This window comes from Plodia interpunctella, chromosome 1, assembly GCF_027563975.2.
Source record: "Plodia interpunctella isolate USDA-ARS_2022_Savannah chromosome 1, ilPloInte3.2, whole genome shotgun sequence".
NCBI lineage: Eukaryota > Metazoa > Arthropoda > Insecta > Lepidoptera > Pyralidae > Plodia > Plodia interpunctella.
Genome location: NC_071294.1, coordinates 3,902,902 through 3,920,721, shown reverse-complemented (window position 1 = coordinate 3,920,721; position 17,820 = coordinate 3,902,902). Strand labels below are relative to the sequence as shown.

The following is a 17,820-nucleotide window of genomic DNA, read 5'->3' as shown; positions in this document are numbered from 1 at the left end:
ATCCATAATAATATTATAAACGTGAAAGTGTTCGTCGCCCTTCTTACGCGTCACATCGGAGTATTAGATTTAAATGATTTTTGGTGTGGAGATAGGTGGAGAGGTGGAGAGTGACTTAATTTTTTTTTTATCGAGACGAGTGAAAAATACGGACCCCTTTGCCCACAAAGGGGTGCCGTTTTTTTCACTCGTTCTCGACAACTTTGGGACACAACATGCATGCTTCATGAAAAAAAAATACACATACAAAAAGGAAGAAAAATTGCATTTATCTTTCAATCGGATAAAACACGTGTACAAATATATTTTTTATATTTGTCAGGCAAACAAAGGAGATGTAAATAACACACAAACGAATCAGCTGATAAGAATATTGTTGATATTTTGATAAAGACAAATATCCTTATTTCGTTCCCACTGGCGCGTGCGAGGGATGATAAGGGAGGTCAGAGGGTATTCGTATAAAGTGTGGACTTCGGCTAGTGTCAATCACAGTTCCGCTTAGCTGGGCTTGATGCGACGACGCAGTTTTTTACACACTCTCAAAATAAAGTGAATTTCGTATTTGAAAATGCCGTGGACAAGTGCCAACAGGTAGCAATTGTGATTTTAATATCATACGAAAATTTGCCCCATAGATGATACTAGAGCTTGTGTGTTGTGTGACTTTGTATTTTTTTGGTTAAAGGGAAGATCGTGGTGTAGTATACTAATATCTCAAGTTTGGCTCATTAATTTCACATTGAAATAATATTTTTGTGACACCAATATCGATTTATTTTTGTCACAATAGGAATTGTCTTAAAATATGAATTCTCTTAAAATATGAATTCTCTTAAAATATGAATTCTCTTAAAATATGAATTCTCTTAAAATATAAATTCTCTTAAAATATGAATTCTCTTTAAATATGAATTCTCTTTAAATATGAATTCTCTTAAAATATGAATTCTTTTAAAATATGAATTCTGTTAAAATATGAATTCTCTTAAAATATGAATTCTCTTAAAATATGAATTCTCATAAAATATGAATTCTCATAAAATATGAATTCTCTTAAAATATGAATTCTCTTAAAATATGAATTCTCTTAAAATATGAATTCTCTTAAAATACGAATTCTCTTAAAATATGAATTCTCTTAAAATATGAATTCTCTTAAAATATGAATTCTCTTTCAAAATTCTAAGTATTTCATATTTTTTACAGAATTTATGCGAAACCCTCGAATTCGAGTGCAGGTGAGGCTGTGGTGGGTCCGGCCAAAGCGCGGCCGGCGCCCACCGCTGCCGCCGACTCCGGTGGCCGGTTCGAGCTCTGCGACCACGGGTACGGCAAGAGCTCCGTCAAGCTCCTCCACGTCCACCGCGATGGCGACTACCACACCATCCGCGAGTTCGAAGTCTCCACCGAGCTTAAACTGACCTCTGAATCAGCTTACGTTGTAGGAGACAACAAAGAAGTAGTAGCAACAGATTCCCAGAAGAATACAGTGTATCTTCTCGCGAAGAAACATGGAGTCAAGACTCCTGAAGAGTTCGGTGCAGTTGTTGTGAACCACTTCTTGTACATGTATAAGCAGATAGTGGAAGCGAAGTGTCGTGTGCTGGAGTACCCGTGGGAGAGGCTGCAGGCCGGGACGCCTCATAATCACGCCTTCGTGTTCTCACCTTCAGCAACACGATGGTCTGAAGTTTCACAAAAGAGACATGGTGAGTGAATTAAATTATATACATACATCATTACAGTTTTATAAATAAAGTATAATTTTAGGAGTGAGATTTTCAGTTTTTCATAGGTACTTATTTCGGAATTTTAGCCAGTATTTACCGGGCATTTCGTTAACACAATTAATAAATACTAACCTGTTTTTCTAGATTTTTCAAAAACTTTTCTATTGTCTACAGAGGCAGTCAAAGTGAAGTCAGGTTTAAGTGGTCTCAGAGTCCTGAAAACAACACAATCCGCCTTTGTTGACTTCGTGCAGGACGAGTACACAACACTTGCAGATGCAGCTGAAAGAATATTCAGGTAGTTACCTAATTAAACTAATTATATTTTAGGCCTAAACTGGGAATAAAAGGTGGATTATTCAACAACCTGAGTATATGATTAATAAGGTCTAATTATTTATTTTCTCCCACAGTACGGTGGTAGAAGCAGAATGGACGTACGACAGCATGAGAGAGGCAGACTTCGATAACGCGTGGCTTACAGTCAAGGACGCCATTTTGGACAAATTCGCCGGACCACCAGACACAGGCATTTATTCGCCTTCCGTCCAACACACCCTGTACCTGGCCGAAAAGACTGTATTGGAGAAAGTTGCTGAGGTAAGGATGGAAGACTTAAAAAAAGAAGTTCTTTTGAATTCGAGCCGTCTGAAGAAGATTATTATGATATTTTGTTTCTATCTCGTATGTAACTGCATATTGAAGTCGTACTTGCATATTGTACGAAATCTGCTATGAGCCGAATAGCCCTTCTTGTAATTTATGCTTTCTCGGTATCAATATTTATAAACAAAGAGATAGCCGGACCTTTCGCCGGTCATTTATCTAGCGTCACGTGAACGTCACATATCATGATGTCGTCGGCTCCATGTTGACGCGGGCCAAAGCTTATCAATCTGTCGTTCCTAATTAATAAATTGGTGTCGGATAAACAAATATATGTTAGTATTGATAATAAAATATTTTGAAAATAATATCATTCGATTTTTTTTTGTTTTTGTATTTGAACGGATTTTACTTTTGTCTTCAGATTACGTGGATCAAGATGACGATGCCGAACAAGCATTACCTCAACATCGACGTATCGAAGTTCCCCGCTAATGTGACGAAGGGAGATCCCCGGCATCACATCTACCAGCCCATAGACAAACCAGCGGGACTCATCTACGCGCAGCTACGGCGTAGGCCCAAGAGCCATTTGTGACAGTAGCTCGTAGCAATCGTAGCAGCTACGACGTAGCTTATTGGAAATTATGTTTTGGAACACATTCAAAACGGCTTAAATAAATAAAATGTTGAATTTTATGAATCTAGAGAAAAAATACGAGTTTCTGATGTAACTCGTGATGTGAATGTTAGAATAATAATTGGTCTCAATTTTACCTTGTTGTTAGACCGCAGGTAGACTCGCGTCTCAAACATATGCGAATATTATCATAGTAATTGACGGCGGGGATTGCGGCCCGAGTCCATTTGGGGTTCAAGTAAAATCTTGCTCAAATTATAACATAAGAAATTGGTTTTCAATGTTAAATTAATTTGGTATTGTAATTTTTGTTATATTAGTTTTATTTTCATTAACATTGCACAGTAACTGCAATGTCTTGATGCTTTGATAAAGGCGTTGAAACAAATCTGAGCGCCGTACATGTGGCATATAAAAATGATTTGTTGTGTACACTACAAAACCGCACACATTACCATATATTACCTAATATGATACATTATATTCATTACACTATAAGTAGCTGCTTTTAAATAAATCAACACTAATAGAAGTTGTCTCATACATGTTAGCGTTTTTCAAATTATTTGAAATGAGAGTATTTTATTGTATGAAGTGGACCCACTGGTGGGCGAAACTGGAGGGGGGACGGGTCGCGGCTCGAATACAAGTTACGTGCAATTTTGGTCAGCAAAGTCGAGTACCTAATATCGATCTCATCTGGTCGGCCACCATTTCGCGTAAGCCTTTATAGCTCATACGTAATTTGTATTTCTCTTGTTAGCTTTAATAACATTTAAGAGTATTTTGTTATAAATCAAAGTATAATATACCTAATACATAACTTACGATTTTTATTACAACTATAATTACTAATCACTGGAAAATATTGAGTAAAACACATTTATACGGTAAACATACATTAAATAGATACAAAATTATTATCTCGCTTACTTTCACTAGTTTTAACCAACTTTACAATGTTTTTGTTTCATTTATCAAGTAGGTAGGTGCTACCTGCCGACATAATAACCCGAACATTTATACTGTACCAAACGTAAATTTATATGATACAAGTACATGTTACTTCTGTACGTAATATGGCCCTTCTATACTTGCCAAAAGAAATCAAACTCTAGCAACTGAAGTAATAAAGTTTTCTTTAAATTAGAAATGAAGCAATAAAGTTTTCTTTAAATTCAATTAGTATCAATAATTACTTTTTCTTAAAATTCAGAAAAAATAATTATTGATACTATTTAATAGTTACATAACTGATTATCCGGGACATTACTATCAGAAATAAAGTTGCAATTAAATAAGTTTGTTTCGAAGTGCATGCCAGCTTATGGTGTCAAATAAATCTTTGAAAGAATTTTCGCATTGTGAACTTTCAATATGGCTTGGCATATTGCGTTTCTAATTTTGGAGATTGACCCCTTGCTACTAGTGTGGACCGCGACGCAGAATTGGCATACAATAGTAGTATAGAAGTGCCATCGACTTCAATAAATAATACCCCTTCATACAAAAAAGATAACCAAAGAGACGATATCAGTTTAACATTTACGCTTAAAAAAAATCTATATTTTATAATCGTTTCGTGCCAATGATCTTGTCTGCCAGCGCGTATAATTCTTCGACCGTCTGAAAAAAAATAAAGGGTTGGTTAGGTCCTCATGTGATATATAAAAAGTTTGAAGTTTGAGGTTATGACCCGGTAAGAATTTCAGGATAAAAGTGGACATCAGTTTATTGGACCATGTAATCGACTGTGTAGACAGATACAATAAACGTGAACCTTGCACGTATCTACTGATATAGATAACAAATAGTTAAATGTTTATTCCTAATCGCTCAAATTAACACGTTCGGTGGTGGAATTTTGATCATAACAGTTTTTTTTTTATATAAGTAGGCAATGTATTTCGATTGGCAATATATATAAAATTGTTCCAATGTGAGTGAAATTAAAAATTTGACAATATTGACAATAACTTACAACGTGTCGTAGAGTACGTGTCAGAGAGATCTTAAAGCATTCAATGCGTGACAAAAAAGAACATGTCCGTGCAGCAAACCATTCAGAAGTTCCCACGTCTAGAGCCGTTCCTCGCACCATTAGGTCATATCATAATAATGCATTGTCATTAAACGAGTGTACAAAATTTCAGCTTAATCAGTAGAACATACGTGCTTCAAAATTGAGTGACTAGATTTCACCTGAACATATTTACATACATTGCAAGTTATATAATAGCTCGTAATAAAGGGATTAGTTTGGTCGACAATGTGTAGGTCGTTTTGATATTAATAGTATAGTACTACTATTCATCTGGTCAATTATTTACTTTTTCAATTTGCGCTCGTTTTAGTTCTTTAGCATTTTCCGAAGTCATCATCGCCATTTATCTACCCTTATCCCACTTTATGTGCGGTCGGTACAGCACGCCACTTCTCCCTGTCTGATGTTAATAGTCTTTTTAAAGATCTATCTTTAGCACTTTCAAAGTAGTTATTTTTTATATTTATTGGTGAATCGATATACTTAATAGCTGTCTTATACACAACAGTAACTATATGTACCTATAGTTTTGTTTAGGTCACAGTTGGTTGATAACAGTGATACTAAAGTGCAAGCTTGAGTTGAGTTTTAATTGGTATGTATTTATCATACGGTAATGAGCCATACAAAACCGGTTTTCCTTCGAGATAACTGGAGTTTGTTTATTTGTCACGTTATTAGTCGCACAAGACCATTTGGTTGTCACGCATCTATCGTTCACTCTCAAATACTATTTTCTATTAATCAAGTACACAATTTGAAATTACGGAATGCAGTGACATTTTAATTTAGTGTCACGTAACTTAATATAATCACTTCGTTTTCGATAATACCGATCACATATGAGACTTTCATCAGTTTACTACTACTATTACAAAAATGGGGTTCAGATGCATACCTAGATTTCATGGCTTTAATATTGTTCCGTTAATTTGGATTGAAATGATTATGAAACAATTTCTGGATTTTCTTTAGGAATTAAGCTTTAGAAAAGAGTTAGGTTAGTAGTATTAATAATTTAATGAATCCGATACACGAGCCCCGAAGTGACCAGGTTCATTGGTAAGAAATGATAACACGTCGCCGGTGCAACCGTATAAAGGTCATACACAACTAGAAATAACCCCAAATAAACCAGTTTACCACGAGCCAGATCTCCTTTAAAGAAGATAAACTTTGTTCAAACTAAATCCGTCTTAATTGCCATTATATTAAGTGATATATCCCAAGTAATTGCTAAAGCGTCGAGTAACTTAATAGATAATGTTCAATTGGAGCTAGATCAAGCTAGTATTGACTGCGGACTTGGGACTGTTAACATGATATTAGAAACGTGTTTATACTTCAATCAGTCATATATGATTTATAAGTCTTGTTATTTCCGGATAAACTTTTGGCTAGTAGAATATAAAAATGACTAGCTGATTTACAGGTCTGCCGGGAAAGATGGAATAAATTCACAGATAACACACCTATATATTCCTTTACCCTGGTCGTTTATCTAAACTTGGTCAGCTATGTCGGGGCAATAAACATGGCCAATTGCCCGTAAAATCTATCTTATCCTATCCACATCCATAACTCCTCTGGTACTGCGATTACAGCGTCAGTATAGTATACACTACTATCCTGTCAATATAAAATCCGTTAAATTCCTGTATGTCTTTTTAAACTGTACTAAGACTGAGCTTAAAAGTGATAGATACTTACAGTTAGGCTTTTTAGAGTTTTTATGTCGTTAGTTTCATATTTGAGAACAGCAAACTGTTCGTCGGTAAACCGAACCCCCTTTTCCACATCAATCTGCTTCTGCTCGTCCAGCTCTTCCTGACATTTCTTCAATAACTCTTCAGGAGACAACTGTTCTCCTTCCTCTTCAACCGCTTCGTTTTCAGCCTCTTCCTCAAATGACTGAAAAACACATTGATCAATAAAAATTGTATTTATAAAAGTTTACTTAGAACGTTTAATAATTGAATTAGTGGATTTGGACGTATACAATGGAGCCAGGTTTTATAAACAAAATGATAAGCTAAATATTTAAGAGTAAGGTTTTCAAGGAGATCCGGCGGGGGTCGCATTGGCTATCTTGTGGATCAGTGGCAAAAGTGTTCTTGATACAATAATAGACAAAATATAGCATCATTCTTATGTACCTGATCAACTTTCTGCGACGCCTTCAACTTTCTGTAGTACGCATCAGCTCGTTTCTTTGACGCCCTGGCGACTTCCCGGTTCACCATCCTCCAGAACACGAACACTGGGTGGTGGAACAGCTCGGGTGGACATTCCTTCAGCGGGGTCTTGCCGACTAGGATTAGGCGTTTTAACCTTTCCATCTCGTCCATCTATAGACAGAAAAGGCTCATGGAATTTATTACATTTCAGTTAAAGAATATATAGTCAGTGTAATATTTGCCTTTAGACGATTTAAAAATATCTGACACCGGTTGACCTAACGAAACATATTTGATAAGCTTTAAAATGTTTCTAAAGTAATCCGTATTATATTAAAATTCTTTTTAGATTTTGTCTCCATTATAGTTTCGAGGATGTAAGAATTAAGTGTTTATGCTATATTTGTAATAAAGTGTGTTCCGATTTTAGGATGCCAATAAAATGTTTTATAGCGTGGACCAACAATCTAAATAGAGAGCGTTGATCATTACAGGTTTTCGATTATGGCATTTAAGGATTTTTGTTTGACTGCTCATTTTGAAAAAAAAAAAAAAAAAAGTAGTTCCGTTTGATTGCTGTCAACTAACTACAAAATGTGAAGGATTAACTGATGAAATTATACTTTAAATAAGTATGATTAGCTTTCCGCGTCACTTATTACTTTATATATTTTGAAGATGGTTTTGTTGAAGTTGAAACGTATTTTAGTGATGAAACGTACTGTTATTGTCATTAAAGTTCTCACAAAATAATGAGGATAAATTCGACCAACGATATGTTTGTCATAGCGGCATCTAGTTTTACATAGTCATTGTCGCGGAGCATATTCAAAGAACATAAACGGAACTGACGACTGTAAACAAAATGTGGGATCCATCGATCTAAGATGCGCGGCATATGTGTCGGTTATCATGTGATATTAATTATTGTGCTTGAAGTCTGGCTTGCTTCAAGGCTACTCGACAAATAGTCTATACTTAGTTGATTTATAATATAGACAGATCCGAGTCCATTCACAGAAATCAGAAATAATTATGACTAATAATTATAAATAAGGAAGATAGTGTGAGTATTATGTACAATATCGTGTTTTGACGTGTAATGACAAATATCATGTTTTGACTGCATTACTGTTAATAACATCTAGAATTATGTTTCATGAAAACAAATATTCGCCCATAGCCAAAAAGTTGGCAGCTACACCGCGGTGTGGTGCAGAGAAACTATGCATTTCTCTCATGAGTGAACTCTCTTAATTGTCAAAAAAAACTATCGATGCAGTTTTGTTATAAGCGACAGCATCATAAATTAAGCTTCTGTAGAAATTTAAGAACGATTTCTACACGTATGTACCAAATTTCATCCATTTAGTTTTTTAGAGTAACAAAACAAACTTTCACCCAAATTTTTATGTTTTTGATAGGTATTATTTAGACTTGTATTGACTGTTGTGTTGGCTTACCATGCCATAAAAATACTCACCACCCGGGCGGTAATCCTCTTGTTGAGGTTTTCCTCGTTGACCTCCCGGATCCTTTCCTCCAGGTCCATCATGTACATCTTGTCCGTGAGGCTGACCAGGTTGGAACCCATGTGCTTCTCAAGGCGGGCCCGGACATGTGGGTGGGCGAAGCTGGGGGCAAACAAATATTCCATCTAACTATTTACATAAAATAAGTGGAACAGTCCTGTGAAAGTATGTTTTCGTATGTGATAAATATTTTTTTAGTGAAAAGGAGAAAACGTAGACGGTTTATTACAGGAAAAGAGAAATAAAGATACATTCGGATATGGTCAGGAAGAACGGAATATGTGAGTGGGGCAAATGGAGGAAAATTACATGCTACACTAAAGATGATGAATTCGTTCGTTTATCTTGTCACGAGAGTCCTTGTCACAGCTAGTATATGTTATGTGTTGCTCGTTCTTCGTCATGTCTATCATTGCCAATAATTTTCCAGAAAGGAGTAAGAAAACGTCAGGGAAAATTGTTGAAGGCGTTACCAAATATGAATATCTTTAGTGCATGCGTTGGTTTGCGGAATAGATAAGTTCGATTAAAAATAAGCTTATAGGTAATATTTATCATGAATTTGTGAATGACGTTAACATAATTTTTTTGTTATTATAACTACGTACTTACCCCCTCCCTTGTTTGGTATCTTTGCTACTTTTGTTCGTTTTGAGTCACTTGTTAAGTTCGAAAGCCGTCGAGTTCCCGTCAAGTTTTAGTAGTTTTGGCGCCAGACCCCGTGTCATAGTGAAGCCTTTATATCGCGGCCTACGAAGGGCCTGGTACCGTTTGACACGGCCCCCGCCCTAACTACATGTACGGTTTTATTATAAAGTTGCATCCTCATGTGAAACGAAAACAATGTTAAACAAAAATTACATTTTTGACACAAGCTTTTATTTTTGTCAGGGAGATCTTATTGCATTCAACAATATATCATGAATACATAAAAATGTCAGTAAACCGTTCCGGGCAGTTCCCACGTCTGGAGTCGTTCCACAATCATGTCATGCTTATCATAATAATGCATTATATTCCAAACTAAAGGTATGTACAAAATTTCAGCTAAATCGGTTGAGGGAGCGATATCTGCTTCAAAATTGAGTAGCAAGATTCCACTCGGATAGTCATAGGGGCATAGGGACACACATCTACATAGTTATTGCAAAAAGTGTGTGGTATCAATTGATTCAGGTTAGGAGTTTATAATGAGCATGTATTATGTACTTACTATAGTAAATAATGATAATGAGTTATATTAATTTAAAATGAAAGTACACTTAACTTCGAATATTAAATCAGCATAATAATTCTTGTAAAACGAGTATTGTTTTACAACATCAGGCTGATTCTTGGAATCCATGAATTATCTACTATTTAGAGGTCATCGAGTTCGGCAGGTAAACTATCAAAAGTTATACTTAAGACCAAGTTAATAAGCACAATCAGTGTCAATGTGTACACGCCTTTAAATAGCGTGATAGAAGATTATTTTCCACGGCCCATATGTATACGACAAGACTCGGGAATGGCTAACAAAAGCTGAAATTGTACAGTGTATGTATACCTACCCATCTGCAGAATATAAATGAAAACACATTTCATATTGTGAAACGAATAGTTTGGTTATTTGTTAAAAAACCTAAGGCCGATTTTTTGTATCCGTATATTAAATATTTATTTATATTTACAAATGCGAAGGTCTGTATGTACGAAGTTAAAGCTTGTACGTATTAAGGTCGTATCAGAGTATCATAGAGTTTCCTTAAGAGACTACAAAAAATGTGCATATATCACATACACAGTATGTGAATTCGATTACTCACGTTGGTGCCCGTACCTACAGATTTCTATAATTTTTGATGAATCGCAAGTTTTGCAGCCTACTTGTTTATTATTGATCCGCTTTTAATTACGCGGGTTGAATAGAATCACGCGAAGCGGGGCGATAGTGAACGATCATTTAGGAAATGTTAGTTGAAATGTGAATTAACTCTGCCTTCGACTTAAAATATGACTAAAATGTCTTTAACAATACAAGTGTGAAATTTACATGTACACAACAATACAACATTACATGAAAAAAATTCTATGTAACTCGAGCGGAAAATGTTTATTGAGAAAATAGAAAATACTACGTCTAGATTTTTTGTTCTAAATTTTCACTATACGTAGTTAACGTATAGTGAAAATTTATACAAAATCAATCATATTTCTTTAATAGTTAATAAATAAATATATAGGGATAAATCATACAGATAGAGTTAGTCCCAAAGTAAGTCGAGACTTGTGTTATGGAATACTAACTCAACGACACCATATTTTAAAACGTATACATATAAAGATGAACATCGATGACCCAGGTCAATATGAAAAATATCGTTTTCCATCTTGACCTGACCGGGGGGGGGGGGGGGGGGGATGGAACTCGGGACCTCCTATGTAGCAGTCATGATGGTAGGCATGATGACCATTAGGGCGCCGAGGTCGCCATAGTGACAGGTTCATTTTGGACGTAATGACATAACGGATAGTAGCGCGTACGTAGCAACTGGCGTAGCACTGCTACGAAACGAAAATATTGAAAAAAATATTTTACGGCATTTTATGTACGATTTAATTCATAATAATATAAATTAACTATTAAATGTAACAATTTTTACATAATATATTCTTTATAACCAAGTCTCGATATAAGTTGCTGTGTATAAAATAAAATGTCTATATGCATTCACATAATGAATATAATAATCAAAGGTCACTTTAATTGATCAATTTTATTAATAGTAACATTAAGAATAGTTTGTTTTCATTAAAGTACAATTAAAACAAGTTTTGTGACGTCACTGGTTCCCACTGCCATACAAGCCCCATATATGATTTTGTTTTTGACACATGGAAAAATGTATCTGATTTGACTTGAAGCCCTTGAAGGCAACAGGTACCCTATTCTCAGTTAAATGATGTTATTCAATCACGTTTCTATATTAAAGGAAATAAGCTGAAAGTTTTTAGATTTAGCCGGGATATACTGACCCAAGAGAATAGAATTGCTTTTTGGACCTAAATCCAAGTTAGATAAACATACTTTGTATTTGAATTGGACTTTGAATGATATACTACTTAATTGACTTTATCAACAACGATATGGACTCACATGATGCGACGGTCAAAATTTGTTTACATACTGACAATATTTATCAACTTGCACTTAATTTTGTTATTTATGTACACAGAATTGACCAGTTTCTTAACGACTTCTCTGTCCTGTTTTGATATAGGTAGCATTGAAAATTTTTGACATTACTTGACATGCAAGTTATCAGCGTTATTGTATATAGATCACGCTTTTATCCATAAAAAAGATAAAGTATACTTTAAGCTAAAAAATGTTTTGTCATATTACGCTTTACAATATTTAAAATTGACATAACGAGACAAAACATACTTTAGCCTAGGAGTCTAGAAGGTAGTATAAAATAGGTCTTTAGCAGTTATAACTTATTTAATGGAATGAAGTTCAGGTAAAAATTAAAAATAATAATATTTATGCGCAATAAAACTAAAACTAAAACTAATAGTTTGACGTAGGGAGAAGGACATAGGGTCACATAGTTCACCTTTCATCCAGGAAAAAATACTGTTCCCGTGGGAAATTTACGCGGGCTAAGCTGCGAGCAGAATTTAGTAAGTCGTAGAGGGTTCAATATGAACCCTCGTGAAAAACATAAAGAGTACAATTTACAAAAAGAAATTATTTTAATTATTGCATCATTAAAAATTCTACTGTTTTGCATATATTTATCTACTTATATATATATATCAAAAAAGTGAAAAAATAGCTCTCTTTCTTTGTTTGTATACAAAAGTATTATTTTTATTAAGTATGTATAATCTTCTATTAAGAATTTGCGTAACATAATTACGATTAGTATCACGGAATTAGTACCATTAACATAAGCCAGCCGATACCCCGACAGGCCATGCGCGTGCGCGCGTAAACAATTCACGTAGACTTTGTTTACTCAACTCTGGAATTACACGTGACGACAACTTTACTCGCAACCGCCACGTCATCGGCTGCGAAGTTTCGGAGTAATGCCCCCGCGATCGGAAGAGGGTGTTATTTGGGACATTTACGCTGAATGCTTAGGGGGAAATATCATGCCAAACCAACTAAAGCCGCATATAGTATATAGCATATTCATCAATTTCTTTTATTTCTTAGTAAAAAATAAACAACGTCACATAATTTTCCAAGATCATTTTTATATTTTTCGCTAAGAAATAAAAAAAAAATTGAAAAGATGTGATGGTGAAGCGAGCATGCAGCTATTCAAGACCGCACATAATGGCTTCTTTTGCTGTTAGGCCAAGACCCGCTTTGGGTCAATGCGTTAGTCATTTTTATTTACAATCAGTTTATACTAAAGTGAAAGTAGTGAAAAGTGTAGTAAAATTATAAATTAAAGTTTGCCTGGTTCCTCTGACTGAAGAAATTTGCTCAATTATAATAAATTAGTGAAAGTAATCCAGTGAGATTAAGTTCACTTTAGTGTCAATGATTAGAACTAGTTTAGGTTTTTATTACACAGAAAATGTTGCGTAGCTTATATATAAACCAAATGATTTTGAGAAACTCTTTCGACATCCGTAGGCGCCACCATCATCTGTTCGATATTGGTTTAAACTCTGTTATGAGATCATATTGACGGCCAATAAAAATGGATGACCTTCTAAAGCATGATAAAAATAAATCTAGTTCAAATGCTAGCTAGCTCTCTCAGCATGCTCGCGTGTTATCGGTTGCATCCACGTCCTTGAAGAGCATCTCGGGAAACGCGTAAAAATAAACTTGAAAAATAAACAAATACATATTATTGATCTAATGAGTCTGTAATGTTTTAGACTTTACTTTGATATTGCAGTTCAGATAAACAATTGTTTCTGCGAGTTACCAATAATAACGCCGGCCATTATCTGATTCGAGGAATCAGTAGCACAGACCTTTGGCGAAACTTATTCACACCACCCAATCATTTTGTTAACGCTACACAAGGAGCAACCTTAACTACACTATCCTTTAAGAGCGCTTGAAGGATAATTTTAGTAAATTCGTGCGACACTCATTCAACAACGATCGAATGTTCGACGAAAAATTGGGCCATTGTGTAAAATAAGTTTGAAAAGAATATTAAATAATTGAATTTGTGTTTCTAAATCAATATTTCTTTTCAAATTTGAATTTTGCTTTTAGTATAAAATACTTTCACATAAAGTCACTTTATCGCGTCTAAAGTGATAAATCGCGCAATTTTCAGAAAATCTGATAACGTATCCAGTTATCCTATAAACTTCATACCCAAGCAAGTATGACGCAAAATGGTCCAGACGCGCGGATAGTATCATTTTATCATCGGCCACTTTGAGCTAGAACAAAAGCTGGTATTGTTTGAGTAAATTTGTGCGTGTTTGGGCGGAATTTCATCACTGATTCAGCGATAGGTACACGAACGCTGAAATCGCGACGCACTTACGTTAAACTGAAAAAGTAAATATTTATAGAACCCAATGAAAACATTTTCAAGCGCGTTTAGTCACGCAACTCTGAGAGGTTTTATGTTGCTTTTGATAATACAATAAACAAAGTAAAGTTTTGTACAATCACTTTTCTTGTCATGTTGGGAATGATTTATTTCATCTAGTATCTTAAAACTTTCTTAGTGTTTCAGGTTTCTTTTTGCAATTTAAGGGTAAATTTGCCTGATAAAATTGTAATAAAATTATTGGCACCTGAGAGCAGATACCCTCCTCTTGGGTACATTAATGGTGGCTGCATATTCGTCTGCATCTCCGGCTGATCTTCGACGCCCACGGTCCGCAAGCAGCTCTATTGTGGTCCAGAAGGAGCCATCGGAAGAAGTAGACGGGGTTCGTAACATGGTAACCTTCTCAGTGCATGCTGCCCCAGCGGTGGTCGAAGGTGCAATGACTGCCGTCGCCATTGCCGTCGCCGTCGAAGCCACCCCATACAACGCCCCGCGTGCTCACACGCGAACATTAATTCGCGCTGACACCTTTCATGGATGTTTCCCCGAGCATTCAAAGAATGATGAGGCACTCAGATTGCTTTCATAGCTTAATTGAAGTTAATTGCCTGGCACGTTCATTTTCAGCTCTATTATGCTGTCAATACGTTCGGCCTCGTGTGATTAATGCTATTTTTAATTGCAGGGTATCGACGTGCGGTTGTTTGCGATGGGTGACTGTAAAATGTCACTGGAACGATGTGGGGCGTGGGTTGTGTACCTGACCTGTTTGCTCTGGCCACCAGGCTCGTCTAGGCCGGGTGGTGACCCGGATGGCGCGAATGTCTCCGCGACCGAGTCAGCTTTCGGGCGGCCTTCAGACCCGCAAATATAATTATATAGGTATGAAATTTCTATTCGGCAGGTGCCATTCTTAACTAGGCCTTCATAGTCAATGGAATTTGGGTCAAGGGATTAGTTTAAAACATTTTAGTCTAAGTATGCCCGGCATTATATGACATTATTACTGTTTGTTATCGAATAATGATTATTATGTTTTTTACTTAAAAGTCACTTAATATAATATTGCACCCGCGCGGAGCTGGGGCGAGTCTTTAGTAAAAATAATAAAATAACAATATGAATATGTGGTTCTGTCTATCGCTAAAGATATTGTATTAAACTATTAGAAACTTATCGTATGATTATGACCTACAGATTTATCAAATCTCAAATGTAACTAGGAATGTAGGTATATATTTTTGATAAAGCTAGAATAGGTCAAGCACGTGTCATTCTCGAAATCGGGGACAAAACATGTTGATTTGAACGATAGGACGTCATTGAGATAGATGTTATGTCGAATGTCACTATAAATAAAATTACTGATAAACTGTATTTATTTAATTGGGGCTAGATTTGTGTTTCAATTTCCTACTGAACTTAGTTGTGAGGTGCGCAAAAGATAAAGAATAACCTTAAAAATATTTCTTATTTTATTAAATGTTCTATAAAATGTGGAAGAAATCCTGACATATCAATTCATAGTCTGCTGTGCACTATGCATGTAGCTGTCAAATAAGTAACTATACTTTCATACTATTATAAATATTGAAGCGGCGGTGGTGTAATGGTTAAGACGCCTGGGGATCGAAAGGTCCCAGGTTCGAATCCTACTCGTGCTACATGTGTTTGTGCCCATACAAATCTGACTCATATATAGTAATTTTCATCGACCACCACTTACTTCCGGTGAAGGAAAACATCCTGAGGAAACGTGTACACTGGTTGATTCTTATTAACTTGTGTGTGAAATGGAGAAGGCAATGGCAAACCACTCCATTAATAATGCCAAGAAAGTTGTTGTGTGTGTTTCATTCCAATTAATGACCACGACCCTCAGCTATGAGGAATACGACTATGAAGAAGATTATAAAAATGCGAAAGTCTGTCAGGCTATAGATAACCCTGGCTTAAAATTTGGAGTAGATATAGACGATGACCCGAGGATAAACATAACATACCGCGGGCGTAGCTGTAATTGCCTGTTACTTATTAATAAAATGGTCTTCATCATTATCAGCTATTTTAATATCCCACTGCTGGGGCACTGAACTCCCAAAGATGAATAAAAAATTGTCAATTATAAAACCTTAGGAACTATATAGGTACGGTCCAACAGTTCTGACGCGACCACAACAAAGAACACAGCCCTGCCTGGTCATGGTTCTGTAATGTGTAGCGCGATGGATAACATAAAATTTTATTTTTTTCTTCCATATGTTGCTGTTATTGTTTGGATTGTCCAGATGTTCCATAATGTGCTCTTAAGATATGCATCTTAGATACTAACGCATATTGGATAATCTTCGCCTGCCACCAACGAGGCACATTTGGCATCTGAAACCGTTTCATCTTCCTCCTCCCCGCCTCTCCTTCCACCGCCTCATCTTCATTTTCGACCTATATATAACACCAGGTAAAATGATGGTAATTATTGCTAGTATAATAAAGTTGTATGGCGGTAGTCAAGTGGAGTACCTATCTGCCTTCCGGACTGTGTTTGATCCGGAAGGATTTAAAATTCAAATTCAAATTCAAATCATTTATTCAGAAATTAGACCTTCACAGGCACTTTTTCTCGTCAATCTTTAAATTTATAGTTATTTCTCACAAGCTAGAAACTACTGTATTTGTAACATCACAGGATTTCTATGTTCATACACTGTCTGATCAATCTCAATGCAAATGCTGTCGAACATTTTTTTAATGAGTTTACAGTCCCATTAGCTTAACGTCCACAGTAATGCATAAGAATTAGCGCCTAATTGCTGTTGCAGGCGTCCATAGGCGATGAGCACTTCCCATCCATCTGGTAGGACGCATGCCTGTTTGCTTGTTCAGTATTTTAGATTAAATTTGGAAGCCAGTTCAGATCAAAACCACAGAACTTGTATCATTAGCCATCACCACAGCTAGGAAAAACGCCGCTAGTGGATGCCTTAAGCATAGAGCTTAAGGCATCCACTAGACGACGGCGTTTTTACGTTTATAAATATACACAAGATATGTGTGCTTACATTGATTTTCACTCTCTTATCCTTGTCGTCACTTGGACCATCTTCTTTCTTTTTATCAGCCATCCTGATCACTTGACTTAACAATTTCGAATTGTATTTTCACGAAGAATTTTGATGTAAATGTATGTTTAATTTTGAATTTGTTAATTCACATTAAGAATTTAGAATTAATTTTGATTGTGATGGCTCAAAACATACCTAAAATGTTTGAAATTTTAAATTTAATTTCACAATTAATTGGAAGCCATGAAAGTTGTCAATAAAGTGAATTTTGATGACATTTTATTTCATTTGTTTTATAAAAGTTTAAAAAGAATCAGGAACCTCTGCGGTGGATGGTAGCGGTATGGATTTAATAAGTACTTGTTGTATGTAGTACTAATTCCATGGGTAGCGGTCATGAATTGTACAAAACTAAAAAAATATCGGGGTAGTACACAGTATAGATTAAGAATGAGATTAAGAAGAGCTACCTGAAGAAATAGTTATAAGAACATC

General features: G+C 35.6%; 2 protein-coding genes across 2 annotated transcripts; one reads left to right on the top strand and one right to left on the bottom strand.

Moving 5' to 3' along the window:
- Positions 1-456: 456 nt before the first annotated feature.
- On the top strand, positions 457-3,808 carry Uro (Urate oxidase). Its single transcript, XM_053747231.2, has 5 exons — positions 457-594; positions 1,210-1,712; positions 1,908-2,031; positions 2,147-2,333; positions 2,764-3,808. Exons 1-5 carry the CDS (start codon positions 572-574, stop codon positions 2,935-2,937), a joined length of 1,011 nt encoding a protein of 336 aa, XP_053603206.1. The 5' UTR covers positions 457-571; the 3' UTR covers positions 2,938-3,808.
- Positions 3,809-3,861: 53 nt separating this feature from the next.
- Positions 3,862-17,604, bottom strand: LOC128671122 (uncharacterized protein). Its single transcript, XM_053747364.1, has 6 exons — positions 17,323-17,604; positions 16,596-16,705; positions 8,684-8,834; positions 7,180-7,371; positions 6,734-6,934; positions 3,862-4,605 (listed from the first exon to the last, which is right to left on the bottom strand). The coding sequence occupies exons 1-6, from the start codon at positions 17,383-17,385 to the stop codon at positions 4,549-4,551; spliced, it is 774 nt and encodes a 257-aa protein (XP_053603339.1). The 5' UTR covers positions 17,386-17,604; the 3' UTR covers positions 3,862-4,548.
- Between the last annotated feature and the right edge of the window lie 216 nt (positions 17,605-17,820).

What these genes read in the sequence shown, in the direction of transcription:
- Uro (XM_053747231.2), top strand. Translation starts at nt 572, where the DNA reads ATGCCGTGGACAAGTGCCAACAG. An exon ending in AGTTTCACAAAAGAGACATG is followed by an intron (nt 1,713 to 1,907) that starts GTGAGTGAATTA and finishes TATTGTCTACAG; the next exon opens with AGGCAGTCAAAGTGAAGTCA. An exon ending in GCAGCTGAAAGAATATTCAG is followed by an intron (nt 2,032 to 2,146) that starts GTAGTTACCTAA and finishes TTTCTCCCACAG; the next exon opens with TACGGTGGTAGAAGCAGAAT.
- LOC128671122 (XM_053747364.1), bottom strand. Translation starts at nt 17,385, where the DNA reads ATGGCTGATAAAAAGAAAGAAGATGGTCCAAGTGACGACAAGGATAAG. An exon ending in CGTCGCAGAAAGTTGATCAG is followed by an intron (nt 6,935 to 7,179) that starts GTACATAAGAAT and finishes TGTGTTTTTCAG; the next exon opens with TCATTTGAGGAAGAGGCTGA. An exon ending in AAACTCTAAAAAGCCTAACT is followed by an intron (nt 4,606 to 6,733) that starts GTAAGTATCTAT and finishes ATTTTTTTTCAG; the next exon opens with ACGGTCGAAGAATTATACGC.